Source organism: Choloepus didactylus, chromosome 13 (assembly GCF_015220235.1).
Source record: "Choloepus didactylus isolate mChoDid1 chromosome 13, mChoDid1.pri, whole genome shotgun sequence".
Classification (NCBI taxonomy): domain Eukaryota; kingdom Metazoa; phylum Chordata; class Mammalia; order Pilosa; family Megalonychidae; genus Choloepus; species Choloepus didactylus.
The window spans coordinates 77,626,215-77,653,302 of NC_051319.1; the positions used below are offsets into that span (position 1 = coordinate 77,626,215).

At 53.2% G+C, this 27,088-nt stretch overlaps 1 protein-coding gene across 12 annotated transcripts in view; it reads left to right on the forward strand.

Annotated features, from left to right (window-relative positions):
- Positions 1-27,088, forward strand: part of JADE2 (jade family PHD finger 2) — a 48,970-nt gene that overhangs the window by 2,576 nt on the left and 19,306 nt on the right. For 5 of the 12 annotated variants that reach the window (XM_037800692.1, XM_037800691.1, XM_037800684.1 and 2 more), the window contains exons 2-6: positions 7,497-7,554; positions 9,597-9,685; positions 20,628-20,785; positions 25,118-25,278; positions 26,067-26,278. In XM_037800692.1, the coding sequence (XP_037656620.1) occupies positions 7,497-7,554; positions 9,597-9,685; positions 20,628-20,785; positions 25,118-25,278; positions 26,067-26,278 (678 nt within the window). The other 7 variants (XM_037800681.1, XM_037800693.1, XM_037800682.1 and 4 more) reach the window with 6 other exon arrangements.

Here is a 27,088-nt window from a genome sequence, read left to right on the forward strand (position 1 = left end):
GAGTGTGTGAGGAGGGTGCACAGCCCCGGCGCCGAGGCGCGGGCTGGGTCGGGGTCAACCACTCGTGCGGGGCTGCGCGGGAGTCCGGCAGGGTAGAGGCACTGAGAGAGTGGAAATGTACCGGCGGCGGCCGGAGCGGCGGGTGCGCGCCCGCGGGGCGACGGCAGGGGGCGTGGCCGTTGTTTACCTTCTCCCAACTCTGCCGGTTCGCGTCCCGCTCCCGGGATACCTCGGCAGTCCCCTTGCTCGCCGCCTCCACCCGGGCGGCCAGGGTGGTACCGGGAAGATGTAGGCAAGTAGCAGACCCTTCCTGGGACGCACACACCTGACCCCCAAGTGAGTGACATTGCAGCCCCCGCCCCCACCAAACACCGCTGCAGTCTCTCTGCCGGATCACCGGCCCCGCCCCGCTCCCGGCAGTGGCTTCTTCCCAGCCTCACCTCCTTCCTCCCGTTCTCCCTCCCTCCTTCCCACCCACTCGCCTGCGCCTGCAGAGCAGCTCCCGCCCGCCTCCTCCCCGCCTGAGTGCAGACTTGTGGCTCCCTCCGCTCCCTTCCCGCCCATGTTGGGCCTTGAGACAGCCCTTCTCCCGGCCAAGGGATGGGAAGCGGTCAGCCTGGCGAGTCGCAGCTGTTCTGCCGGGGGATGGGGCTGTCTGCGAGATGGACAGGAAGGCTTCACTCCACCTTCCAGAGGCCCAGGACCCACCCCCCTCCCCGAACCTTATCACCTCTCCTCTGTACAGGTGGCCACCACGCTAGGGGTCCAGCCGCCCTTCCCTGCATCACCTAAACCCTTCCCCGCCTAGTGACACGCCCATCGCTCCGCGCTGCCCTGGGTCTAAACCGCCTCTTGTCCTTGCATCGCTTGGGCCGAGCCCCGGGCAGTCACCTCCGGCTCCGCCTCCCGGCTCCCGCGGTCAGAATTACGCCGGCGCGCCTCCAGCCTGCGCTCCCGCCGACTGCCTCCAGGGGCAGAATGGAGGCGCGCGCACTTACACCCCCACCCCCAGTCCAGTAGCCACTGCCGCGGGCCCGGGCACTTTTTTACCATTTTGGCCGCAGACCTCAAAGCAGCGCGACGCCGGTGTCTCTTTACTCTGCGCTGACGGCCCGACCCTAGTCTCTGCAGATTTTCAAGCCTCGTCCCCGCGCCTGGCACTCCCGGCTCATCTAACTGGGATTCCAAGGCACAAAGTTTTATCAAGAGGCATAGTGTGTACGGGGTCATCGGGAAGCATCCATGTTTGCACCCAGTGTGGCGACAAACGGGATGAGGATGGGCTGAGTGAGGCGCGGAGGACCTGCAGCCCCCTGGCCTCCCTGCCTTTGTTGGAAGGGAGAGAAGACTTGCTTGAGTGGTTGGGAAGCCCCCTTAGAGTTTATGTTTGCAAACTGAGTCCTGGGTCCAAGGATGGTAGGACAGCCTGGCTCCTCCTGGGATGGCATTAACGCCCTCCGTTTACTGGTAAAATTCCCAGTAGGACATTTGGCAAAAGGGCCCAGCAGGGAGCTGCCAACCGAGCCTGGCCCCGTTTCCTGGGTTCCCAGGGTACTGGCATCTCCCCTTCCCTGACTTCCTCTCACCTTAGAGCCCCAAGCACCATCCCTCTTGTCCCATCTTCCTCAGGCGGGTTGGGACTTGCAGAGCGATCTAACAAGCAGAGGAGGAAAATAACAACAGAATAACTGTAAGGGGAAGGAATGAGTAATAAAGCAGACCCAGGCAGGGAGGAGGGCTTTTATGTTTAAGAGATGCTGTTTGCTTTTTAGGTCACAGGCTGCAAAAACAGGCTTTGATCCGAAGTGGGCGAATAATTTATTGAAAGTTTGCATGGTAGGAAAAAAAAGGGGGGGGACGTTTATTTGATTTGGAGTCTTTTCAGTTGTCCCAAGTGCTATTGGCTGTTGTTTTGAGTGGAAAAGCATTTGGTTCCACAGCAAATGCTTCACAGAGGGAAGTCCTCACTCCAGGCAGCAAGACCTAACAGTGAATGTTGGTTTCAAAACTGTTTGGCTAAGGGTCTCCCCAGCACTTTTGGAGATGAAGTGTTTAAGGATAGAGTTGTTTGGGCTTGGGATGCAGCAAATGCTTCCAGAACATTTTCCCATCCAGTGTGCTTTTTCTTTCCCTAAATTGCCTGGCTTAAATTGTCAGTAACAGTGATCCAAGAAGCTGTCAGAAATCTCCTCCACTTAGCTTTCATTGACAGGTGAGTTGGGACTTCTGGTTCCCCAGCCCCCAGACGTACCCAGAGTCTTGAAGGTTAGGCCTTTGACACGGACTCCCACATCCTGGAGATTGGGGGCAGGGTGTTCTGGATAATTGGTGTTTCCATTGTTGGGGAGGTAGTTGCCTTACGCCCCGGATGCAAGTCAGAGGCTTTTAGCCTAAATTCTTCACAGCACATCCATCAGGCTTTTGAGAGCCTCACAATTCTCTTTTAAGTTTCTCTAAGGGGAGGCCAGGTCAGAGTTGTGAGGTGGGGGGGGGGGGGGGAGGTATACCTCTGGCCTGCACTGTCTCCCGTACAGGAACCCAGGAACCTTTACCAGGTGGCTTAAAGCATAGGGTCCCAGGTTCCAGCTGAAAAGTTAGGGACCCAGAAAGGTTGGTCCTGGGTCCTGATGGATGCCGTTTAGCCTTTTCTCAGATGACCAGTAAGAATTTGGAATACCCCTCCCATACCCTGGAGTTGTAAGGGCCTGTGCACTTTAGCCTAGTGGAGTGGGGTACGCCACCTGGAGTCACATAGCCCGGGTTTGAATCTGGATGTGCAGTTATAAGCCGTGACAGTCACTCTGTGTCTCATTTTCATTGTCTGCAAAATAGGATTAATAGCGGTACCTAGCTCTTGATGGCTGTAAGGACCTTTGACCTTTGATCTCTTACCTTTTAGGCTAGGCCAGAGAGCCAGCTCCCTTCTCTGAAGAAGGTATCAGAGGATCCTACAGTTGCCAATGGGTAGCCAGTTCTGAGAGCAAGTAGACTGAGCTATGCCTTCCCTGAAGTGGAGTGGAGAGTGGAGTGAGAAGGTACTGAAGGAAAAAGTAGGCAGAGCTCCTTTCATTCTCCCAGGAGTCCCTTGGTTATACCCTCAGAACTAGGTCTGAGGGGATGAGAGTTAGCCGTGTGTTCTAGGGGAGCCAGTTGCCCTCTGGGACGCTTGGAATTGCAGGTGGGCAGTGATGGGTATTAGAGTAGGGCTTGGTGAAGAAGGTTGAAGAAGCAGGTTTAAGGGTCCAAGGCAACAGCCGTCTACTCTGTACAAAATCATTTTTTGTAACTGCAATTACTGTCCTTGAGAAGGCATTAAAGTTAATGAGAGATAGGAAAGAGTGGGGCTCTGACCCCCATTGAAAGCGATTTAAGAGTCTGCAGCCCTTGTTTTCTGAATGTCTGGCCTTCCCGACACAAGGAGGCTCTGAGGACAGGTTTTCCAGCTGAAATATCATTAAATTGTATTAGCATCTTATTACATACACGCCTTAGCGGTCTGCCTCAGACAGGGAGAGTTTTTGTTTCTCTTTGAAAGATTGTGTCTGGAATGGTAAATTGCCTGCTTGAAAGTCTTTTTTTTTTTCAAGGAGGAGGGCAAAATCCTGCTGTGTGTGGTGGCAGGCAGGGTAGGCCTGGTGGCCCTCAGAGAGCGGAGGCCCGAGGCCAGGTTGGGGTGTTTTAACTGCCTGGGGAGCTGCTGCAGTAGCAGGACTGAAAGGCCCACTGTTCCCAGGGTCAGCTGGAAGGGCGTTAATGGAGGCCCAGGGTGTTTATTTGAGTTTATTTGCGGAGACGTCTTTAAAGGGGGCTGGCATTAGGCATTGGTGTTTCAAGTCCAGGCCCAGGGCCCCCACCAGGACCAGTGGCTAGTGCTGCCAAGAAAACATCTGCCACCAAATTGCTGCCCTATTACTGAGTTGACATTGATCATTAGCCAGGAGCCCAACCAAATAAAGCCTCCTGAAAAATGTGTGAGGTTAAGATGGAGAAGGCAGGCTGTGAAAATAGTACACACTCTTGGGCCCGGGTGTTTGTTCCTGCAAGCCACAGGCAGGCCAGCTGGGCTGTGCGGGCCCCACACTTCTGGAGGAAGGGACTTGGCATGTGTTGAGTGCCCCCCCCCCCCCCCACCGCTTTCATGCCCCTGGCAATTCTTGGGAGGCACCAGAGCTCAAGCAGGGATTCACATAGACATGCTCCTTAGTCTCATGGAACACACCTTCCCCAGGGGAAGGGCATTAAATAGACAAACATAAATCGTGATAGATGCTCTGAAGCATAACAGGGTAGAGAAGTTTCTTTAGATGACTGGTGTCTTTAAGCTGAAGCGTGAAGGATGAGAAGTCAGACATGCATAGACCACCCAAACATCACAGGTGGAGGGAACAGCCTTGCACAGGTCTTGAGATATGGAATATTTGACTTGTTTGAGGAAATGAAAGGAGGCAAGTGTTGAGGAAGGGGGGACAGGCTGGGGCTAGATCATATAGGGTCTTGTAAGAAATTTGAGTTTTGTCCTTTGGTAAATGGGAAGACTTGGAAAGATTTTAGGTAGGGTCATGCAATGGTCCGGTTTATGCTTTTCACATATCATGCCAGCTGCTATGTGGGGCCTGGATTATGGGGGACAATAGTAGAAACTGGGAGATGAACGAGGTATTCAGACAAGGGATCGAGAGTGGCTTGGACCAGTGTGACAGCCATATGGATGAAGAACAGGGGTAGATTCAAGGCATGGTTGGAGAGAGAGCCTGTTGGACTTGCCAAGGGTTGGCCTTGGGGGCTGAGGGCTCACAGAGAGGCCTGTGGCTGCTGCTCCATTGAATGGACTCTAGGACACCCACATTCTCCAGGGGAGAGCTTCCTAGCTATATGCCATGTGGTGGTGGCATGGGAGGTCTGAGCTGGTGTGAATGGAAGGAAAAGGAGACCCTTTCCTAGAGGTAAGCTTTTGGGAACACTTTCCCCAAAAGCAAATGCCTTGTGATGTTGTAGTATCCTCCTCCTAGAGGAGACCTTTCTTTGGGAGAGGCTGGAGGGGCCTCAGCTCGCTGGACCAATGGAGAGGGGTTGGAGAGAAAACCAGAGGCCAAGACCAGGTCTCAGCACCCCTACCTGTGCCTGTGGCCCTAGATTTCAGCATCAGTGAAGGAGCCCACCCTCGGCCCCACCTTGCTGGGTTGAAGGGAGGGAATTCATGAGGCAAAGGGTCGTTGTCCCACAGCGGGGCCCAGGGCTCTTTTGGGAATTCATTAGCCACTTGTGACAGTGGGGGCTACCGGAGGCAGGGGGGCCTTGATTCAAAGGAAAGAAGTGTCCCTCACAAAACTGGCTCTCTGACAAAGCCTAGTGATTAACCCACACAAAATTGTCTCCGTTATTAACAGTCTCCTCTGGGGCAGCCCTTGCCCAGGAGAATGATCCTGGGTTCTCAGGGTGTTTTGTGAAGGGCAATTTGGAAGAGGAACTGGAGCAGGCATTGCAAGAAGGTTGTAGGTGGACAAGGAGTCCTGTTCTCGGGGACCTTCCTTTCTGCAGGGGTTCATTGGTCTGAGAGCCTCCCCCACCAAGAGGACACTGGCTGTTGGGCTCTCCACCTGGCCCAAGGCTACTGTGGTTTTAATAACTAGTACCTGTATGGAGTTCTTTGCTAAGGGCTTTATGCTGCTCTAATTTCTTCTCACCAGCTGATTCTGGCCCACAGATATGTTTAGTTTGGCCCTCTCAAAGTGTTTTAAAAATCTTGAATCAGTTGCCAATATTTTAACTTCAGGAAATTTCATGTCAAAATCCAGATTCCGTTTGTGTCCTCTAGGAGATGTCTTTCCCAAGATTCCTGGGCTAGTGGGGTGGGGGGCGGGGTTAGAATTTGAACTGAGCATCTCCCGAATCCAGAGCTCCTGGTTTTTTTAATGCTATGAGAGCCCCTGGCTTGGAAGTCAGAGGCACATGTGCATTCTTTGCTGTGAATAAAGAGAAATGGAATTCATGGACAGGATTGCAGGAGAAAACAGGTGGGTACAGTTGACGAGGCTGGGCTGGGCAAGATTGGAATAGGGTCAGGGTCTGTCAGAGTTGGTCTTTGTCACACACTTGACACTGAGACCCTGGAGGACAGTGAGGGTGGCAGCAGTGGGGCAGTATTGCCCTGTTCAGTCTGTGTGCCAGGGTGCCCCTCCCCACCCCCATCAGCCACCCTGGCCTCCATGCCACTTGTACCACCAGGCATCCCTCTTGTCTTTCATTCTCTGGAAAGCATTTGCCTGCACCTTTGGAGCTGGGCAGCAAGCAATCCCAGTGAGCCTGTCGGTCCTCCTGATCCTGCTGCTGGAGGATTGCGGGGGTGGAGAGAGACGCTCCTGGCTGAGGTCAAGCTAGATCTGGGTGCTCATGCCCTGGCTTAGAGAGCAAATGCTCCCTGGTTGCTGCAGCACCGCAGCAGGGTTGGAGAAGGGATACCCTGGGACTTAGCATGAAGAGAATGGGGGCAGCAAGTGGCAGATGGGGATCCAGAGCAGAGGTGGGAGGGCCTGGTTGGCCTGTGGCTGGGTCAGGCAGCAAGCTTGCTTTCTGCCTACTGATACTGGCTCCCCTCCTTTGCTGCAGGCACAAGGCAGCCTAGGTTCTAGGACTAGCTGGAGCATGGTGAAAAGCCCCCTGGACCTTGAGCTCCAGATCTGTTCTCAGATTAGGACCTAACAGCTGACTAGCTGGGAGACCTAGGGCAAGTTAACAAGCCACTCAGTGTGCTCCTCTCAAAGAGGAGACAGGAGCAGGCTCTGCCACCCAGGACGCTGCAGGATTAGAAGAGATAGTGGGTGGGAAAGCACTTGCAACAAGCAGGAACTGACAGAGGGCACAAAGGCAGCTCAGCATGGGTTCAGGGATTAGACCACATGGATTCAAATCCCAGTTCAGCAGTTACTAGCAGGCCAAGACACCAAGCCTCACCTGTAACAAAGGCCAGTGGCCAGGAGCTCACAGGGTTTTGGGGAATGAGAAATAGTGCAGGTAGGGGACAGGCTTAGTATGCAAGAGCTGCCGCTATTATTTTGAAGTTAGATACCGGAGTTGAGATAAAATTGGTTTGGGGAAGTTTCTCTGGGGAGAAGTATGACCGTGGGCAGGCTGCGGGTATAGCCTTAGCCCGGTATCTTACTGGTGAGGCCAAGGTTTGGCTTCAGTTACCCTGGGCTTGGTGGGTCCTGGGGACTCAACCAGGAGCCCCCACCCCACCCCCCACGTTCCTTCCACTGGTTGCCACTCTCAGAATGTGTCCTCTGTACTGTCCGGGCTGGCTGAGGTGGGAGATGCAGCCCTTTCTCCCAACCCCAGGATCCCTGTGGGTGGGGAGGAGAGTGAGGCTGACAGAAGCAGGGCCTTGGTCTTATTCTGCTGCAGTGAGGTGAATGTGGGGAGGTTGGTTATGGGGCAATTTTCTGCGAGACTGAAGATTTCTCAAGCTGTCTTTGTAATGGGCCTGCCTTTTGTTGCAGATGGAAGAGAAGAGGCGAAAATACTCCATCAGCAGCGACAACTCTGACACCACTGACAGTAAGGCCTTCCATTTTGGGCTCCTGCAGGGATAGCATTTGGATAATTATCAGGCCCAGGTTGGGGGAGGCTCCCCAAGCTCCTAGCTCCTCCAAGCCGCCACAATGTGGGGCATGGAGATGAAAGCATAAGTCGGGTCAGGTTCCTCTGCTCCCAAGAAAGTCACCGCACCTTACCGTGACCTCCAGGGCCTTGCTGTCCTCTTCACCATCTAGTCCACCTTCCCCCTAGGTCTCAGACCCCCATATTTTGCTCTGGTTCAAGCAGATCAGCTCTCCTGTGAGCCTTTGCATATGCTACTTCTGTCTGCTGCTCCTTTCCCTTTGGCCCTCCTGTTGGGTCAGGGCCCTGTTGGGAAGTCTGGACACCCCAAATACAAAGCCTGTCACACTTCATTATAGTTACCTGATGATATATGTCTGTCTTCTAACCAGGCAGTGATAAGCTCCTTCATAAGAGGGGTCATGTATTGCTCACTGCTGTATCCCGAGCACACAGCTAAGGTCTGGCACATAGTGGTTGTTTAGTAAATGTTTGCTGAAGAAATTAATGAAATCTGACCTTTATGGGATTTTGAGACTAGAATCTCAAAAGTAGACTCATACAGGGTGGGTGGGTGTGTCAGTGGGCCAACTAGTGGAACGAGTTGTCAAGGAGAAAATGAGGCTTACGGAGCCTCTTCTCTAGTGCTGGGTCCCAAGGCAGCTCTTGTCAGATGCCCCAGGAATCCGGGCCTGCCTGTACCTATAGGAGAAAGGTATTCTTCTTTGCCAGGGAGATCACACCTAGCAGTGCTCGTCCTGGTGGAAAGAAGGGGCTGTACGTCTAGGGAGGTTCATCCTGGAGCTCGGCAACTCTAGACCTCATTTCGTTCATGGATGCAGTAAGCAAGTGGAATTAGAAGGTTCTCTGAGGCCACTCATTGCCCCAGAGTTCTGAGACCCCTGGGAGCTGGAGGACAGATGGCCAGGATCACTGGTCAGGTCTCAGCCCCTTCCCTGCCTCAGGTCTCATCGGCTCTCCTTTGGGGTCTGTGTGCTCAATGTGGCTGTACTGTCCAAGCTGTCCAGCCCTTCCTCCCTGTGGCAGGGGATCACAGCACCTACCCTGGCTGCAGCACACTGCCAGTGGCCTGGCTCAGTAGAGTCCAGAAGAATCACGTCATCCTCTTTTAGCTTTATTGCAGGTAAAGGAACCCTTTGAGGGCCAGGCCCCTGTAAGGGTGAGTGTCTGGGCCGTGGAGTCCTGTAGCTGCATCAGGGTTGGGCCAGGCTGGGGTGTACTCCTTCCCCACCAGCTACCACCACCATGCCCAGCCACGGCTGCTGCTCCTGTTCAGTCAAAGCCTTGGAGTCTCTCTGTGCTCTTCTTCCTACTCCTTTGACCTATGGGAGCAAAGGCCATAGACTTGCAGCCCGTGACCCTAACAATAATAGCAGCTAATGTGCCACAGAAATCTGTGTGCAGGGTTATGCTAAGAGTTGACAGTCACAATGTTATTTAATCCTTGCCATATTTTGAAGATAGTTACTCTCATGTCCCCATTTTAATAACCAAGGAAACAGGCTGAGGGTGACACAACTAGTGAGTGGCCAAACCAGGGCTCAAGTCTAGTCTGTGGTTCTACTTTGGAGTGACACTCTGTGTACTTCCCTGGCCTGTTTCTCTGTACTCACCAGGTGTCACCCCAGAGTATTTTAAGAATAACTTAACAGGCCAGGGTGTGGGGTGGGGGGATGGACACTTATTCTAGCTCTCCTTGACCAAGGAAGAAGCAGAGGCTCAGAAAGGGCAAGGGACTTGTGCAAGGCCACACAGGAACCTAATGCTGAGCCCTGGAAGTGCCCTCTGGTTGGTGAGTGCAGGAGCTTCATGTCCCTGTTAATAAATGAGGGCAGGGATGGATGGTTTACCAGATGCTGAACATCTCCACCTCCTGAACATTCGGCCAGAACTTTCTTCATGGGCTTTCTCTCCTTGGACATCGGTAGGTGCTGCTCTTGGTCCCCCATAGGCACTGATAGGCTGTGCTCTTTCTGCAGGTCACGCTACATCTGCATCAAGATGCTCCAAATTGCCTGGCAGCACCAAGTCAGGCTGGCCCCGGCAGAACGAAAAGAAACCCTCAGAGGTGGGTAGTGATGAGCGTCCTGGAGAAAGAGGGGGCGATGGCCAGAGAAGTGGAGAGACGTTTGGGGAGTGGGAGTGTGGGAGTGAGCTGTGCAGATACATGGGGGAAGAGCAGTGCTGGCAAGAGGGCATGGCTGGTGTAGCCGAGGGGAATGAATGGAGGTGGGAGTAGGATTGCTAGTTCATGTAAGCCTGGTGCGTTGTTGTAAAGATGTTCCTGTTGATCTGAACAAGGGAAGCCTTTTTAAGGATCATAAGTAGGGTAATGACATAGTCTGATGTTTTAATACAAGGTCCCACTGGCTGCTGTGAGGAGAAAGAATTGTAGAGGGGAAGAGGGGAAGCAGGGAGACCAGTGAGGAGGCTGTTGCAGTCATCCAGGTGAGATACAAAAGAGACAGACACCTGGGTGGTGGCAGCTGACTTAAGAAGCTTTTGGGTTTGGGATATTTTGGAGGCTGAGCTGAAGCTGATGTGATTTGCTCTTGTAAGGGTGAAGTATGGGGTCCTCACAGTCATCCAATTAGTTATCCGTTCCTTATTATGCTCATTTCACATGCGTCTGCATTTCTTAAGCCTTCCTTACTCTGACCCGCAGGCGGAGGTATTTATGGCCTCCTTAACTGTGGAGAACAGCACTGGGGATGGACAAAGGAATGGACTTGAGGACCCTCCTTCCAGGGCCCCTGAAAAAAAATCACAACCCAGGGCTAGATAGTCCCATCCTGCTGGAAGGCATTTCATCTTAGGTCTTCGGTTCAAATGCCACTTGTTCATTGTTCCATGGAAGCAGCTTGAGGAAAATCCCAGGATGGTTTAGGCCAGGCCTCTCTCCCCCAGAGCACTACCCCAGGTGTCCCCTGAGGGCCTTCCCAACCTGGGTGAGGAGTTAGATTAGATCAGGGTCACAGGTATAGGCAGGAGTTGGGGAGGGAGGGGCTTTCCCCTCTTCCTCATGTGGCCCCCTCACTGCAGCTCAGAAGGCCTGCCAGGCCTGTCTCTGAACCCCTCTCTGTAAAACTGAGCACAGAAGAGGCCCTTGGCACAAATGGGGCTGCAAGAGCATTGGGTGCCCAAGAGGTGGGGTTTTTGAACCTAGCTTTTTACTGAGACGTTTTTCAACCTACAGAGTAGATAGGTGCTGGACATGGACACCTTACATATATTGTCTTTTTAATCTTTAAAACTAGCCCAGTGTTCTCAGTCCTGTTACAGATAAGGAAACCGAGGACCCAAGGACATTTAGCTAGGACCAGATGTCCTTGGGATCACAGGCCAATGGCCTGAAGGCCAAGAATTCTGAGGCAGAGCCCCGTGGGTCAGTGGAGGGTGCCTTTGTTGCAAGCCAGGCCCCAGGCTCCGTCCTCTCCCCATCTTCACCACAGGGTCAAACCTGGCCCCGCAGTAGCCAGCCCCTGCAGGGTTCTTCCTCTGAGCCTTACATGTGAAGAAAGGACTTTCTTGGCCTCTGGAAGCTGCCCTAAGACTCTCCCCTTGGGCGGTGGGGGGGGAGGCGTGGGAGGCAACTTGGAGATTTCTGCTACTTCTTCCAACCCCTCTGCTCTCTGCACCTCCCCCCACCTTGGCCTCCCACCTCCACCCCTTCTCACACATCCCGCACCCACCCGTGAGAGCATGGTTACCTTGGGTTCTCAACCTGGTACCTTCCCATGGGGCCCTGGGAGGGGCAGGTGGAGATGGATGGAGATATCTCCAGGAATGCTGTAAGGGCAGGAATGCAGTCATGGGGGTGGGGGCTGGGAGGACACTGCTCTTACCACTCTTCTTGGTGGGTGGAGGGGATGTGCTTACTTGAAGCTGGGGAAGAAGGGGGCAGGGTGTGCTGGGGCCTGGGAGGCCCTGCTTCCACGGTGGTTGTTTGCGACTCCCCGCCCCACCCCTATTCTTGAGAGCCTTGAGGCTCCCCAATTGCTGCAGTTGAATTAGCAAAACAATAGCCACCTTCCTGTGCCTTCCTGGTCCTGAGGGGCAGGAATTGTTACGCCCAGTTTGGAGATGGGGAATCTGCCTGTGTGAGGAGCCTTTACTTTCCGGGGCAGCTCAGGTTGGAGTGGGGTGGGGAAGGAGCTCTAGGTTCCAGAGTGAGCGCAAGCCGGCCCCTCCCCCCCGCTCTGCTCACTCCAAGCATCAGTGGGAGGAGGGGCCGCCCCAGGGCGGGGGAAGGGGGAAGGGCGGAGATCCCAGGGGCTGGGCTGCCCTCTACACCCAGAGTCAGCCTGGGCTGGGAGGAAGCAGGTGTCGGCAAAGGCTGAGTGGAAAGAGCGATTTGCATGGGGCAGAAAATTCCCCTCTTGGGTTTTCCAGCCCAGAGCATTTGTACCTTTCCCCCCTAAAATTAGAGTTACGCACCATTCATTGAAGCCTGGACCTTTGGGGCCTGGCAGCAGAGCTGAGCAGGACTTCTGGTTCCACATGGCCCCAGGACTCATCCCAGGAGCCAATGCAGGTGGCTGTGCGGTCTTCCTCCCTCATCAAGTCCCGGGCTCCCGGAGGGCTAAGGAAGTCCTCCCTACCTCAAACTGTTGCCAAGGAGAAGCTTTTCCCTCCCACAGTAGGCTGGAGAGCAGCTGGGAGGGGAAACCTCATCCCTTAAGCGAGGAGGTTGAGCTGTGACCGCCATAAATTCCCAGCTACGGTGGGGCGGAGAGGAAATCGTCAGTGAAAGCTTCCAAATTATTTGGCTCATGAGAGGGCAGAGATGAAAGCGAGGATTTGGCAGCAGATAATATCTGCACTAAATCTTACTGGGCTGCTCCCTTTTCTTTCTGTGAATGGATTGAAGTGGGGGCGGGGGGAGCTATATGGTTTGCCACTGGGGGCCAAGGACTTCAGGCACTGGTGGAACCAGGCTAGGGGCCCCATCTCCCCCTTACCCCTGGGATGGTTGAAGGGCTGGTCACACAGTCTGGCCTGAGTCAATCTGCACCACGCATCACGCAGTGCGGAACAGTGCCTGTGGCGCGGGGCCCTTCCCTGGTGGCCATGGAGCACCGGAGGCCCTGGTTCACCGCCTCCTCATCTGTAAATGCAGACAGTGGTGGAGGCAGGGTAGGAGGGCCAGGGGTGCTTGGCATGGACACCAGCACTGGACTCGTAGTGAACCCTACGACTATGGAGGGCTTGGCGTTGATGGGCAGGGCAGCCTCTGTGATGACATGTTGGGGGCGTGCTTCCCAGTGCACCCCAAGGGATGCCTACTGCGCCCTGGGGCTGAGGAAAGGGCTTGGACCCAGAGTCAGGACCCTGGACAGGGCAGAGCCCTTGAGGTCCAGCTTCTCTGTCCCTTAACCCAGTAGGAGGGCCTCCCTCAGCCAGAGTGAAGAAGTAGGAGAACCCGTTGAAGGGACAGGCTTTGGGGCTACTGGGAGGTTGGGCTAGGATTTTGGGTGGCAGTGCACAAAATCTGAAATCTGCTCCAGGGTTCCCTCAGCCAGTGGAAGGAAAAAGGTGGGGCTGACCCTGAGGTCACAGGCTCCTGCCTTCCTCTGCTCTGTCCTCCTGTGGATTGCCAACAAAGCTGAGGTTTGTCCCTTGGAGCTGAAGTCTGTCAGGGCAGCCCTGAAGGAGGGCAAGGAATTGGCATGGTGTGGGGAGGTGGTATTATGTAAACTTTGCTCTGTCCTTGGGATTCTGGCTTGGCCTGTCTCAACAAACAGCATAGCCACTATTGGTGGTTAACTCCCTTTGTGGGATGCAGGTCTCTGAGAATTTGATGGAAGCCACTGACCAGACGTTCTCCATTAGTTTTTTTTTTTGGGGGGGCAGGGGGGGATACGGTAGCATATATGCCACATAAAAAATTCCCATTTTAGTCGTTTTCAAATAAACCATTCAGTGATATTAATTACATTCACAGTGTTGTGCTACTATCACTACCAACCATTACCAAAACTTTTCTGTCACCCCAACCAGAACAGAGATTTTTTTTAAAATACCAACACAGAACCCCACCCCACCCTGACTTCCAGTCTGGAGTGGGGCCCCAGATACCTGTCCTTTTTTAAAAGCTCTCCTGCTGGGAGCCAGGGTTAAGAACTACTGCCTTAGATTATTCTTCCCAATTTGCCAACTTCCCTGGCTTGATTGCTCCTGGAAGCAACTCGGGGTGGCAGCCATGTCTAGGTTGAAGGAAGGAGGGAGAGGCTTTCTAGCATGGGTCAAGGTTCTAAGCAAAGGCAGGTAGTGTGGGTGGGGCATACCCCCAGCTCATCCGCTCCCCACAGTGGGTAGGAGATTGACTAGTTTCTGCCAAGCTTTGGCCCTGGAAGGGATGCAAAGGGCAGATAGTTCTGGAAGAGACCTGGAGACCAGCTCTGTGGTTGGAGGCAGCTGTGTGGGGCTGTGTCTTTCCCAGCCTGGGGCAGAGAAGCAGGCAGAAGGGCAGGCCAAGCAGTGGGGGTTTCCCCTTTGTTGGCTGTCTTGAGGTAGAAAGCTGTGTTTTCAGGAAGTCAGGGTACCCAGAAGTCAGCCAGTGGCTGCTGTGTTGGCCTTTGGGCCCAGGAGCTACGGATACTGATTCAATTAAGCAAGCACTGGAGAGCACCTAGTAGGCTCAGTCCAGTGCTAGGGGGATAGAAAGAGCAGGCCCTGCCCTGGGGAGCTTGTCCTCCCACTGTCAGCAGCCTGCATGTGCTGCATAGGGAAGTCTGTTTTGGAAGTTGTAGTAGCCTGGGCTGTGGGAAAGGCCCAGGCTTTGCCATCGAGGAGCTCTGTGACCTTGGGCAAGTGCCTGCTGCTCTCTGAGCCTCAGCATCTCCATCTGTAAAACCCTGCCCTTGGCCTGCAGCCTGCCATGGAGTTTATGTTCTGTGGATGTGCTTGCCCTTTCCTGAGGCCTGAGTGGAGAGGAGGGAGGCTCCAGAGGTGAGTGGAGGGGAGGAGTCAGGTAAAGTTCACCTCCCTGGAATTCGATCCTGGATCAGTCCCAGAACAGGGTGGGTGGAAGTTGGGATCCAACTGTCAGCTCCTTCACAGGCCTTGGTGACAGATGAGTCTTTCCCTGGATAAGAGGATGGATCCTCTGTGTATTCAGTGCAGGTTCCACAAGGGCCCTTTGACAGTGCCCAGCCCTGCCCCTCTGGTGACGGGCCTGGGGAAAGGTAGTCCCTGTGAACAGCCTCCACCACCTGAAAGGGGCTGTCCCCCAGATCCAGTGTCCATGAAGGTCCATAAGGACAGCCCTCTCCCCAGAAAAGGCAGGAAGTGAAGATGCCACCCATCGACCTGACCCCACATTTTTAAAAATGGGACCCTTTTACCCTGGGTGAAGGTCAGGGTGGGCAGTTTGTATTGGGGCTGGATTGGCACTCAGAACCACAGGATAAATCATAGGCCTTCTGGAGGAGCAGAGGTCTTATCCAGAGATTTGAAGTAGAATGTTTGTATTTTAAAACAGTGATGGCATTTGATGGAGTAAAATGTAAAATGCCCACAAACTTTAGAGAGAAAACGGGAGAATCCCCATTTGTGCTTGCCCTTGTGGTTTTGAGCCATGTTTCCAGCCCACCAGCAGTTCCCCTCTAGCCTGTGAGGCGAGTGGGTGGGGGAAGAGCCCTTCTGCTGGGCTCAGCTTCTGCTTTCTGAGACTCACTCCCTTCCTCTGGGGTGGGGGGGCAGGATCCACTTCCAATAGAGGCGAAACTGCTGCTCCTGCCAGCTGGAAAGGCCTCCTGGCCTCTGGGACTTGTCTTGCAAAAGAAATGTGCGTAATAAATTCTCTTTAAGAGCAGGAAGTGCTGTTATCCTTGTGAAAGTAAGAGAAAGAGCTGTTCAGTATTTTTTTTTTTTAGGCATCTAACCAGCTTAGCCTTATGTAGCTTGAAACATGACTGGGCAAAGGGTAGCTATTCCCAGAGCTCTCCTCTGGTGTTTTATACTGAATTTTAACTATGGAAGTTTGCTGTTGGCTGAGATAGTCTTTATCAGGTTCCACCCCAGGAAAAAGAAGAAATAATCTGGCTGGTTGGCAGGCAATACTGCAATGGTTAAAGGACAGTGCAGAGTTTCCTACAGGGTAGACCTCAAGAAAGTGGTTTAACCTCTCAGAGCCTCAGTCTCCAATTCTGTAAAAAGGGGGTAATACAGTGAGATGATGTAGGTAAAGCATTTGGGGCAGCACCCTGCATGCCAACAGGCACAGATAACTTTTCACTACCATTGTTTCTTATGATTTAAGGTGCTCCATTTAGCAATTGATTTAGGAAAAAAAAATTATGGTTTGAAGGTATCTGGTAGTAATTTAGCTTGGCTCTTTCAAGACAGACCCTCCAGGATTCCTTGGGGGATGAAGGAGGGGTTACTTGTAGCTCTGCACTGGGACTCAGGATGTGGTCAGAGGTCAAGAAGAGGCAGTCCCGGTCAAGGCTGTTTTCCTTGTATTTGGGACAGTAACAGAGACCAGCTCCTGAGGTCCACCTGGAAGACTCCTTTGGGCCTGCCTCCATTTGTCCTGCCAGGACTGGAGAGGACGATTCAGAATTTAATTGTACTTCAGGCCAGTCCACAGCAGGCACAGTGAGAAGCAGGATGGTGGCACTCTCTGCTGTCTTGCAGCTTGGTTATTAGAGGAGATGGACATTAAACACATAATTCCACAAATAATTGTATTTTGTAATTGTGTTAAGTGCTGGGCCTTTCCTTAAGTAACTGAACCTCCTGTTGGCATGTCTTGGTCTGAAATACACTTTGATATGATAATTCACTCCTCAAGGAAAAGGAAGCAGAGAATGAAGTGCCAGGGTGAAATGTTGAAATAACGTCCACCAATCTTGCGCTCATGTATAAAAACTCTTAGCGTGGTGCCCACTGGCCATGTGGTCAGCACACATTTGAAGTCTGTTGTTATTGTATTTATTTGCTTTTGGAGGTTACTCAGGCTCTGCTGATACTTTCTTACAGAGCCTGTTTTTAGTTCTCCCTGGGGAACTAGATGCAGAAAGCTAGATTTTTCAGTGGTTGTGGTCTCCAGTCTCAGAGAGCTGGAGAAAAGGGACCAGAGGGCAGGGCCACGTGATACGTTTCCGGAGCAGCATTCCTTCCTCTGGGCAGAGCAGGGTAGTCAGCCCCCTTTAGGACGGTGTTGGCACCCGTGGCCCTCAGATTAGTTATTAAATTAGAGTTTTAGACTTTTAAACATTCTTCATATTGTTTTAACATCTCCCAAGCAGCTCGGAGGAACTTGGTTGCTAGGCAGCAGACCTTTAAAGACAATTTGTCAGTTTCTGCCAAAAGAGAGAAAAATAGTAAACATTCACGCTCTTAAGAACATTGCTTTTCTTCCACCTCCCAACTTTCTTGCCATGGCAAGACCTCCAGTTCATCAGTGTCCATTTCATTCTTTATTTAGTTTTCATAAATAATTCAAAGGAGGTTTAGGAGAATAATTGAGCCCTTTTCCAAGCCTAACCTTTGGCAGTTGAAAACAAAAGGATGTGTAGGTTATAGTTGGTTGCCAAGTTCTTGGATAGGTTTTCTATAAATGTCCAGAGACTCCTTTGGAAGATAGGGAGTACCAAGCCGCAATCCGCGGCCCGCTGTGGCCTTGGCCGTCAACCAAGGAAGGTTACCCAGCTTGTGGCGGATCCATGCAAAGATCTTCAGTATTCAGCATTTGTTAGCATCTAGCACGTGATAGGCCTTGTGTGCACTGCTGGCCTCCAACTCTGCCAGACCCAGTCCTACCTCACTGAACTCACCTTCTAATGGGGAAGACGTGGAGAAACCAGGAGATTTCAGGATGTGGGGGACGTGGGCATTCAGACAAAGCACGGAACCCAGGCTGGGTTCCGAGATGGTCTGGACGGAGGGCTTAAAGGTGAAATGGGCCAGCCTCACTTTGGCAAGGAAGAAGAGGGTTCCAGGCACATGTACCCAGGGAGACTGCAAGGTGCTTCTGTGTGGCCACAGGGCCAGGAGGACTTCAGGGAGGAGCGCGCAGTTCATCCCACTTTGGTGGAGGGCCACTGGAGGGCTTGGAACCTGCAAAGGCCACCGTCAGATTTGCATATTCCAGCCCTTGGGGAAACCACCTTACTTGGCTTCAAGTTTAACTCCCAGGGGTATTGAGCAAAGTCTGAAAATCCCAATGAGTGCGTGGCCAAAAGTGGTAGCGAGGCTGTGGGGGTGGGGGGAATGCTAGATGGCTAGGTACTTGTGTTGGCCTGGGTTCCTTTGGCACTTGCAACATGTAGGACTTTGAGTGGTGTATTTAACTAATCTGAGTCCCAGGTTTCTCAACTCTAAAATAGGGATGATGGTGGTACTACTCACAGATTAATATTAAATTACTTCAAGGACAGCCCTCAGATTGGTGCTCAGCACATAGCTCTCCTTAAGTGTTAGCTGATATCGTTATAATTTCACTGCTCTCTGTGTTTCCATGACTCCTCTAACTGGAAGGCCCAGTAGTGTCTAGGGTGCCACCTGCTTCCTGAGAGATCCAGGATGAAACTGGGAACTGTCTGGAGACCGCACTCTTTTCTGTCTCCTGAATCTCCCTGACTGCAATATGAGGGGGCTCTGGAGCTAGGCCTGGTGTTGCTTCCTGCTGTGGGCTCATTCCTAAGTCAGGACCAGCTTCCCCCAGTGGATGTGGCTTGGCAGTCTGGGCTCTCTGCTCCAGCTTGGGCTGAGCACTGGTTTCTAGGGCTTGAGCCTTGCAGACCAGAAACTGCCTATTGCACAAAGACTCTCTATTCAGGTCCAAGTGGTAGGAGATTTCGGCCTTCAGGTGAATCCACAGATGTCTCGGCCAGTTAGTTAATAGGTGTTCACAAAGCACAACCAGACACTGGGGGAGTCAACAGATAGTTCCCCAAGCTTTCATTCCTTCATCTATTCATTTGTTCAGCCACTGTTTATGGAGCACCCAATATGTGCCAGTTGCCAAGTCAGTCCCTGAGAATATTGCAGAGAACAGGACAGGGATGGGAAGACAGATAAGGAACAAGCAAATGTGAATAATTCAGATAATTTCCAGAAGTTTGTAAGCTCTGGGAAGAAAATGAAGCAAAGGAACGTGCTGGCATGTTGTCATGCTGGAGCACTGGGCACGCTGAGTCAGGGTAAACGGAAGGAATCCCTGAGGAGGTGACATTTAAGCTGCCACATGCCCTGATGAGGGCACAGCAAGAGGTTTCTAACACCGTGTCTCTTCAGAGGGGCACACAGTGACCCTGGGCTCCTGAAGGGTTGACTTCCAGGCCAGGATGTTGTGATATCCCAGGTGGGTGGTTCCTGTTGGCATCTGAGCACAAAGGGCTTTAGGTTTCACACCCTTTGGCTTGACTGGGTGAGAGAACTGTTACGCAGTGAATTGTTAGGCAGCCCAGTCTGAGTTAGCTTGGGGTTCTGTTCCTCCCTGCCAGGTCTTGTGCAAGGGCTTGCAGGGAGGTAACCCAGCCCCAGCCCTCTTGGATTTGGCAGCATCTCCAGAGGCCTCAGGTGGAAAGGCCCTGGCCAGAAATGGGAGGGTAGGGGGACTTTTTGTGAAGGGCATCACAAAAGCATCCAGTGCCTGAGTTTGTATTCTAGTATTAGCTGTCTTACTGCTTGCTAATAAGATATGCAAATGATCAGGGCTGTGAAATCTTAGCCACATTCCATCTTCTGTTTAATTAGCATTTAATTGTAATCTCATTTTAATTTTTTCACACTGGCTCCCTAATTAAATGTTAGGGTGTTAGTTTTAACAATCAAATTATATTGGCAAATAGAGTCTTCAAGAAGCTTGACCTTTTTTAAGCCAGAGCCCTCTCTGGTTAGATGCAGACAGTAATTAGATTTCTGCAAGATGCTGCTTTCAGCCCCCTCGGTGCACCCATTTCCTTTTTTCCCTTGTTGTTATGGCCTCAGATTCAAATGAAGCACACACCACCAGTGAGTTGGCCCCCAGCAGGCAGAAGTTACCACTGATTCGCTTGTCTTGAGCCTCTTGAAGTCTGAGTGAGCTGAATTAGGCCTGGGGCACATCAGTGGATGCTGATGTGGGTTGGTTGGAGTTCTTATTTGAGGCCTGGAATTCTGTTTTTTTTTTTTAACTCAGGGATAGGAATTGTTCTTTAACTTGTGACAGTAGCTCTTTGGGGGCAGGGGGCTGTCACAGATCAGGCAGCTGGGCAGGAGGCGGTGCCAGTGCTGGCTGGGGCTGGATTTCGAGATTGTTCTGGGGGAGAGGTAGAGGGCAACAAACAGAACTTTAGAAAGAGCAGTTTCCCCTGAGTGAGCAAGGTCTCAGAGGAAAACCAAATCTTGGGGTGCAGACACTGACGGCTTGGCTCGGAGGTATTGGGATGGGCTCAATTCAGAAGGAACACAACCTTATCTTCCTCCTATCCCAATACACAGAGGGTGGTAAAGTAGAGCCCCTGGCATCCTTGTTCTGGAGGGACCTTGGAGGCCCAGCCATCCCTCAGCTATTTGTAGAAGGTCCTGCATTTTCCTGGGGTTGTGGCATGGGCTCTGCTCTGCTCTTTCATACCTCCACTTGTGCTTGTGGTTGCAAACGGACAACAGAAAAACTCCCCAAACAGTCACTTAATGGCAGTATTGCATTCACAGAAGCCTTCTACCATCTGTCTTTTCCTCAAATTTTGCTTTTCTCTGCAAGACTTTCTCCCTCCCTCTTGGGTTCTACTCCCATCTTTCCCTCAAACTGTGTTTTACTAGGTCAGAACGCATATGCATTCAGTTCAACACATTGATTGACCCTCTGCTATGTGCAAAGCTCTGTGCTGGGTTCAGAGAAGGTGTGTTATGTAGCATACTCCTTCCTTGTATTGTTTTCTAGCTTTTCAAGTGAACTGACAGAACACCTGCTTTTGTTGTGTTTGTGTCTTTCCCTGCCCTTGGGCCTGGGGAGCGGACGGCCCTGAGGCAGCAGTCCCTTGGGGCAGCCTGCCACTGCACCCTGTTGTTCCTGACAGGTCTTCCGGACAGACCTGATCACAGCCATGAAGATCCCAGACTCCTACCAGCTCAGTCCAGATGACTACTACATCCTGGCGGACCCTTGGCGGCAGGAGTGGGAGAAAGGTGTGCAGGTGCCCGCCGGGGCAGAGGCCATTCCAGAGCCTGTGGTGAGGTGAGCTGGGCGGCCCAGCCTGGGTGCTGGAGGGACAGGGAGAGCAAGGGGCAAGGGGACTGCCCAGTCCTGGGCTTCCCTTGCAGTTCATCTCCATTCTGATTTGATTCTCTTATCCTATAAACCACTGTGTTCGGAAACACTGGCAGTTTACCTTTGCAGCTAAGAGCTTGGCTTGGCTCCTGTAGCCAGACTGCCTGGGTTCAAATCCTGCCTTGTGTCACTGACATTCAGACACTCCCAGTGTGACTCTCTCTGGACCTCAGTTTCCTTGTCTGACACAGGAGTGATAATGCCACCACCTACTTCCTACGACTGTCATGATGAGTTATTGAAACGATGCCTGGAAAGTGCCCGGCACAGGATTTGGCCCACAGCAAGTGCTCAGTTAAAACTGGCCATAGGTTAGATTGATGGAGTTCCACACTGGGTCCCACAAGCAGTTCTTATCAGTTACCTCTCCAGACTAGTGTGTACTGGTACCCTTGCTCTCATAAAACTTTTCGAGGGAGAGTCAAGTGTCTGGTGCTCAGTAGATGGTCAGGAAGCAGTTGCTGTGAGTGGCCTCTGAGCAGGCCCCTACCAGGGCTAGGTCAGGGGAGATGCCACATCCTGGCTGTGGAGTGTGGTCTGGTGGGGCACAGAGACCTGTGGCTGGATGCACTGGTCAGGAAGTGGCTACCTGGCCATGGGCTGTGCCTTCAGCTACAGAAGTTCAGCCAGGGCTTCTTTCTGCCCCTAGGAAACTTTCCCTCCAAGTCCTGTCTTAGGGAAGAGGGGCCTGGTGGCCACATATGACAGCCATGTGACCTGGCCTGGGCTGGGTGACTTGGGTTATTGATGGTCTAGCCTCGGCAGCCCCCTGACTCACCCAGGCCCGTGTAGACCTGGCCTGGGGCAGAGCTTGCAGCTGTCACCTCCTTGACTTCAGCACTGTTGCATTCCTGGCAGCCACACCCACGACTGTCTCACTGAGTGCCAGCTTGGCCCCAGCCCTGTGCTGGGCATGGGGTCACAGGCACAAAGCAGACCCTGAGCCCTGCTCAGGTGCTATGAGGAAATTAGACATTGGGGGACATCAGTCTTCCACTGTTTCCTGCCATCCATTCCTGAGGGCCGAATGCCTACCAACCCTTGTCTGGGACCCTTTGAGAATCAGGGGAGTATGTGTGGGATTTGAAGAATAAATCTATTCACATCCCCTGCTCGGAGCCAGAAACGTGTATAGCCTCCTGATCAGATTCATATTCTCATCTCTGCAGAATGAAGTGCTGCTACTTGATCCTCTATGAGCCTGTTTCCTCATCTGTAAAATGGGGATAAAAGCAGCACCTGCCTGGCAGTGTGGTTCTGAGGATTAAATGAGAATATTCATGCCAGGTAGTTGCCACAGTGCCTGGCACATGCCAAGGCCCAAGGTAGTGAGAGAGGGGCAGGCCACCAGCTGGCCAGAGAGGTGATTCCTGATCAGGCTTGGGCCAGTAATCTGTCCTCTCTCCTTGATGTCAATGTCAGGTGGTTCCGGAAACCTCCGCCTGCCTGGGTAATTAATTGCAGATGCTCCCACACTAGTAGCTTGGCTTCAGTCTGCCTGTGCGATGCTTTATCTGTTGACATCAAGGGAAGAGCACGTGTTCAGACAGCTTTGGCTTTGCTAGGTGCATTCCCAGCATATGCATGGCTGCACTAAGCCGACACAAGCCTGGCGCTCCCAGCCTGTCTGTGCTCTTTTCAGAGAGTATAGACTCGGGGTGGGGAGGGTGCTCTCTCGGACAGCTCTCCCTACCCTTCTCTCCCATCTCCCTCCAGCCCAGCCCCTCCATCTTCCTGGATGCCTCCCATTTCATGGCCCTCACTGGGACACCAGCACGGCAGTCACCATGGTTATAATTGTTACAGGAGCTCTGTTCCCAGGCACTTGCTGCACTGAGCCTGTTACATATAAGTATCATATTAGCCCTATAAAGTACATGTTACTGTCCCCATTTTATGTATGAGGAAGTTGGGAAATTCTGGGGAATTCCCTGCATGACCGTCAGCACCTAGTGGGCCAGGAAGTGAGAGGCCATGGGAAGGAGCCCTGCATGTCGCCGTGAGGCCCAGCGAAAGCAAGCCTTGTCCCCTGCTGGCTCCGACTGCCCTCCTCCAGTCACTGCCTTGGTGTCCCTCTATCCCTCCTTCCCTCTGTGCCCGGTCCTCCCAGGCCATTGGGCATGACTGTCCAACTCATGGTTCATGGTGTGAACACCCTCTGGATGGTAAGAATCTGTTTCCCCACCACAAACAATGAGCAAGGGGCTGCTCTGTCCCCTCATTGTGGCCCATAGGCTCAGTCCGGGGCAAGGCTTATGTCTGGTCTTTTGGGGTAGAAACCTCCTCTGCCGGATCTCAGCCCAGCTGTCCACTTCCACCCAGCTGGCCTCACTCCTGCTGGCCTCAGCTGCCAGGGAGGCCTTGGCCGAGGGCCATCTCAGTCCACCAGGTGGGAGAGCTTCCTCCAGAGCCAGAACCAGAAGGGGGAAGCAGTTGAAGAGAGCCCCCAGGAGCACAGGAAATGTGTTTTCTGCTGTGAGCCCACAGCCCCAGCTCCCCAGAGAGAGGACGGTGAACTTAGTCCCTAGAGCCTGGCCAGGTGGCAGACAACTTGGCCAGCAGGTGAGGAGCATTGTCCGAAAAGCCAGACTAAGCACATGCTTGGGGTACAAAGTAGGGTCACCCCAAAATCAGGGACGGGGTTTTTAAAAGGATGTGTTATTTCAAATAACTGCCTAATGGAGAAAGTCACAATTAGTAGTGCTCCTTTTTGGAATCACCTCTGGAGTGGAGAGTGGCAGTACATCACTGCCTCAGGCCTTCCTTTATCTGGCCCTGTGTGGTCAAAGGTGATGCCAAACCCTTTCCCTTTCTTCCTGCTCATCTGGGCCTCCCTCCAGGTCGGGAGGCCCAGCTCCCCTCCCTGCTTGGGCCTCTGCCTCCTGGTCTCCTCCATCCTTCCTGCCCCTCTTGCCGACACCCAAAGCATTTCCTGGAGCCCCAGAGCCCTCCCCACAGCCACACCCTGCCTCTGTGCCCTCCAGCGGCCTGCCCTCCCCTCCCCAGCCTGCAGCTGAGTCACAGCCCCTGGCAGCCCTGCCCTCGACCCCCAGGAGGCCTCTGGGGCAAGTGAGGGGCCTCTCAGCCCTGGTGCGGCCTGCGAGGTGGAGACCAGGCTCCGCAGCAATAACCGTGGCAATGGGTGGGGGGAGCTAGCATTTTGAACTGGCATCAGGAACTGAGGGCAGCACCCAGCTGAGCTGAGAGGGAACACCTTCCAAGGCAAAAAGACTTGATATTCCATTTCAGAAGGAGTAAAGTGATAATCCAGAGGTCTTAAAGTACACACTCACACATGTAGTGCTTACTATGTGCCAGGCCTTTTCTAGGAGATTTACATGTATTAATTATTATTAGCCCATTTAATGGATGCGGACACTGGGACACAGAAAAGTGTTTTGCCCAAAGTCCATGTCCTACAGCCAGAGTCCTTGCAAGCTGCCTCAGAGACAGAGCCATGTTCCCAAGGGAGGGCCCAGCTGGGGGTGTGACCCTGGGACTGGAGCAGGCACATCTTTGTTTCCAGGGGTATAGGCCTCCAGTTTGGGGGTAACAACATTGTATCTGGGGAAGTGCAAGATGGGTGGGCAGCGCTGTGCCCGTCGTGGCGGTTGTAAGTCTGGGCTGCAGCCATGCAGTGAGTAGGGCTCTCGTCACCTCAGAAGAGGTCTGGCGGCAGTTCCACTCCAGGCCAGGGGTTTTCAATGTTAGTGAAGGAGGGTCCAGGGCTTGTGAGAGTGTAAGGACAATGCCTGGCCCCTCCCCAGCCCTGAGGGATGTGCTGAAGGACCTAGAGCCCAGCTTGTCCTATCCTACCGGTCCCAAAGTGGCTGGCACAGGGCATTGCCCAGGATGCTACCTGGGTTGCCTCCTACAGGCCTGGTCAGGGCAGGTCCAGCTCCCCTGCTGGAGATGTGCTCCTGGCAGCATGGAAGTTTATGGGGTGAGCAAAGACTGTGTATCTGCCTAGAGCTCTTTGGGTCTTCTTTGTCTGTCCGTTTACCCATGGTCATCTGAGCTTGTGCAGGGTGGCAAGATGTGCAGGAAGGAGCATAGGAAGAGAGTGGGGGTGGATGACAGTTTGGCATCAAAGTCCCGCAGCCTCACTCCTGTCTACCAACTCCTCAGCTGGGCAGGCCAGCTGGTGAGGGGCAGGAGTTCTCACTGGAGTCCCCCAACCCAGGGAGGGTGGCAAGCCGAGGGCCCATCCCCTCACAATACCCCTTCTTAATTTCCTAGGATCCTCCCACCACTGGAAGGCCCCCCTACCCAGGTGTCCCCAAGCAGCTCTGAACTTGGCGAGGGCTCCCAGCCTGATTGGCCCGGGGGCAGCCGCTATGACCTGGATGAGATTGACGCCTACTGGCTGGAGCTCATCAACCTGGAGCTCAAGGAGATGGGTAGGTGACCCGTCAGGCTGAGAATGGGATTGGAGGCATGGGGAGGGCAGGGAGGTCTTTTTCCGAACCCTAGCACCCTCACTTTCAGAAGAGCAGTGGCCAAGACTATGGCCTTTGGCTCTGCACAGATCTTCAGGGTAGGGGTGGGGAGGTTTCCCTACTCAGTTACTGTTTGGAGAAGTTATTTAATGTCTTCATGCCTCAGTTTCTGCAGCTATCAAGTGAGGGCATTGATGGGGTGTAATTTACAGGGTTCTTGAGAATATTGTAGTAAAGCATGACTGTTAGTTGAAGAGTAAGTAGGCACAGAAGTGAATCTACGGTAACAGATGGGCCTGGGGTCAGTTGTGGGCCCTGTGGCTGAGCCCACTAACATGTCCCAGAACAGCCAGCTCTGCCATGTTCAGCTACCTTCAGAGCTCCCTCCCTCCCCCCCATGTAGCCAAAGTGGAAGCAGTTGATTTCTCATGGAGATGGCTACATCCCTGGGAAGCTTCCATGCAGCCAGTTATCTGCATGTGCCCCTGTCTGTGTGGTCGGGCAGGCTGTCCAAAGTCAGAACACCACAGTGGGCAGGGGTCTTTCAGATTGGATGGCTCTGTCCATTCAGTTTTCAGGCAGTGGAGCTGATGCCCAGAGATGGTGGATGCTTTTTCCAGGTCACACAGCTGATGAATGAAACCCTCCCATACATCTGCTCAGAATTCCTGTAGCCCTGGGAGCTCAGTCCCTCTCAGACCTCCAAGGAGTCTGGCTCCTAACACCATCCCCCGGTGTCCTCCTTACAGAGAGGCCAGAGCTGGACGAGCTGACGTTAGAGCGTGTGCTGGAGGAGCTGGAGACACTGTGCCACCAGAATATGGCGCGGGCCATTGAGACGCAGGAGGGGCTGGGCATCGAGTACGATGAGGATGTGGTCTGTGACGTGTGCCGCTCTCCTGAGGGCGAGGATGGCAACGAGATGGTCTTCTGTGACAAGTGCAATGTCTGTGTGCACCAGGTGAGCTCCCTCCCCCAGTCTCCCTCATCCATGTTGTGTTCACACTCACGGCCCAGGCAGGCCTCCTCTCTGCCCAGGCGATACGGGAGCAGAGAAGCCCGTGGGCAAAGCCCCTGTTAAGGAGGGTGGAGGGGGAGAGAGAGAATGGCACAGGTGTCCTGTGGTGCCAGGGACACCCGAGGCCCCTGCCAGCCAGACTTGAGTAGGCTTATTGGGTGGTCTTGTATCTTCTTCCTTGTTGGCTTCCCTCAGACCCTCGCCACCGATCAGCCTCCTCCTTTGCTGCCCCCTGTCCTGTACCTGCAGAGGAAGTCAGTGTAGTGGCTGCCTGGCTTCAAACCGTGGGTCTGCCCTTCACAAGCTGTTTGACTTTGGGCAAGTTTCTTAACCTCTCTGGGCTTCTGTTTCAACTACAAATAAAAGTGTGAGTTGTGAGGATTAAGTAAGTTACTATGAGTTATTTGCTGGGAACCGTATAGGCAGGGTTCTAAGTGTTTGTTAACATCATTGGCCTCGTAAGCATGGTGTCGCCCAGCTAGGTCTCCCTCTTGATTCTGGCCCCAAGATCCTAGGTCTTGGGCATTTTGGGGCCTTGTTTGCAGAAGACCGAACTGGGACCCAGGGGTCCCCTCTCTGGGAAAGCCACTCTAGCCCTGACTTAAAGTGACTCCTCCCAGCAGGAGGCAGACCTGAGCGAAACACAGAAGACGACCCTGAGTGGTGAAATTTCAGGCACACTTTGCAGGCAGATAGCTTCCTGGGATCCCTTGTATTACAGCCCCTCGGGAGGTCTCCTTGGCAGAGGCTGCA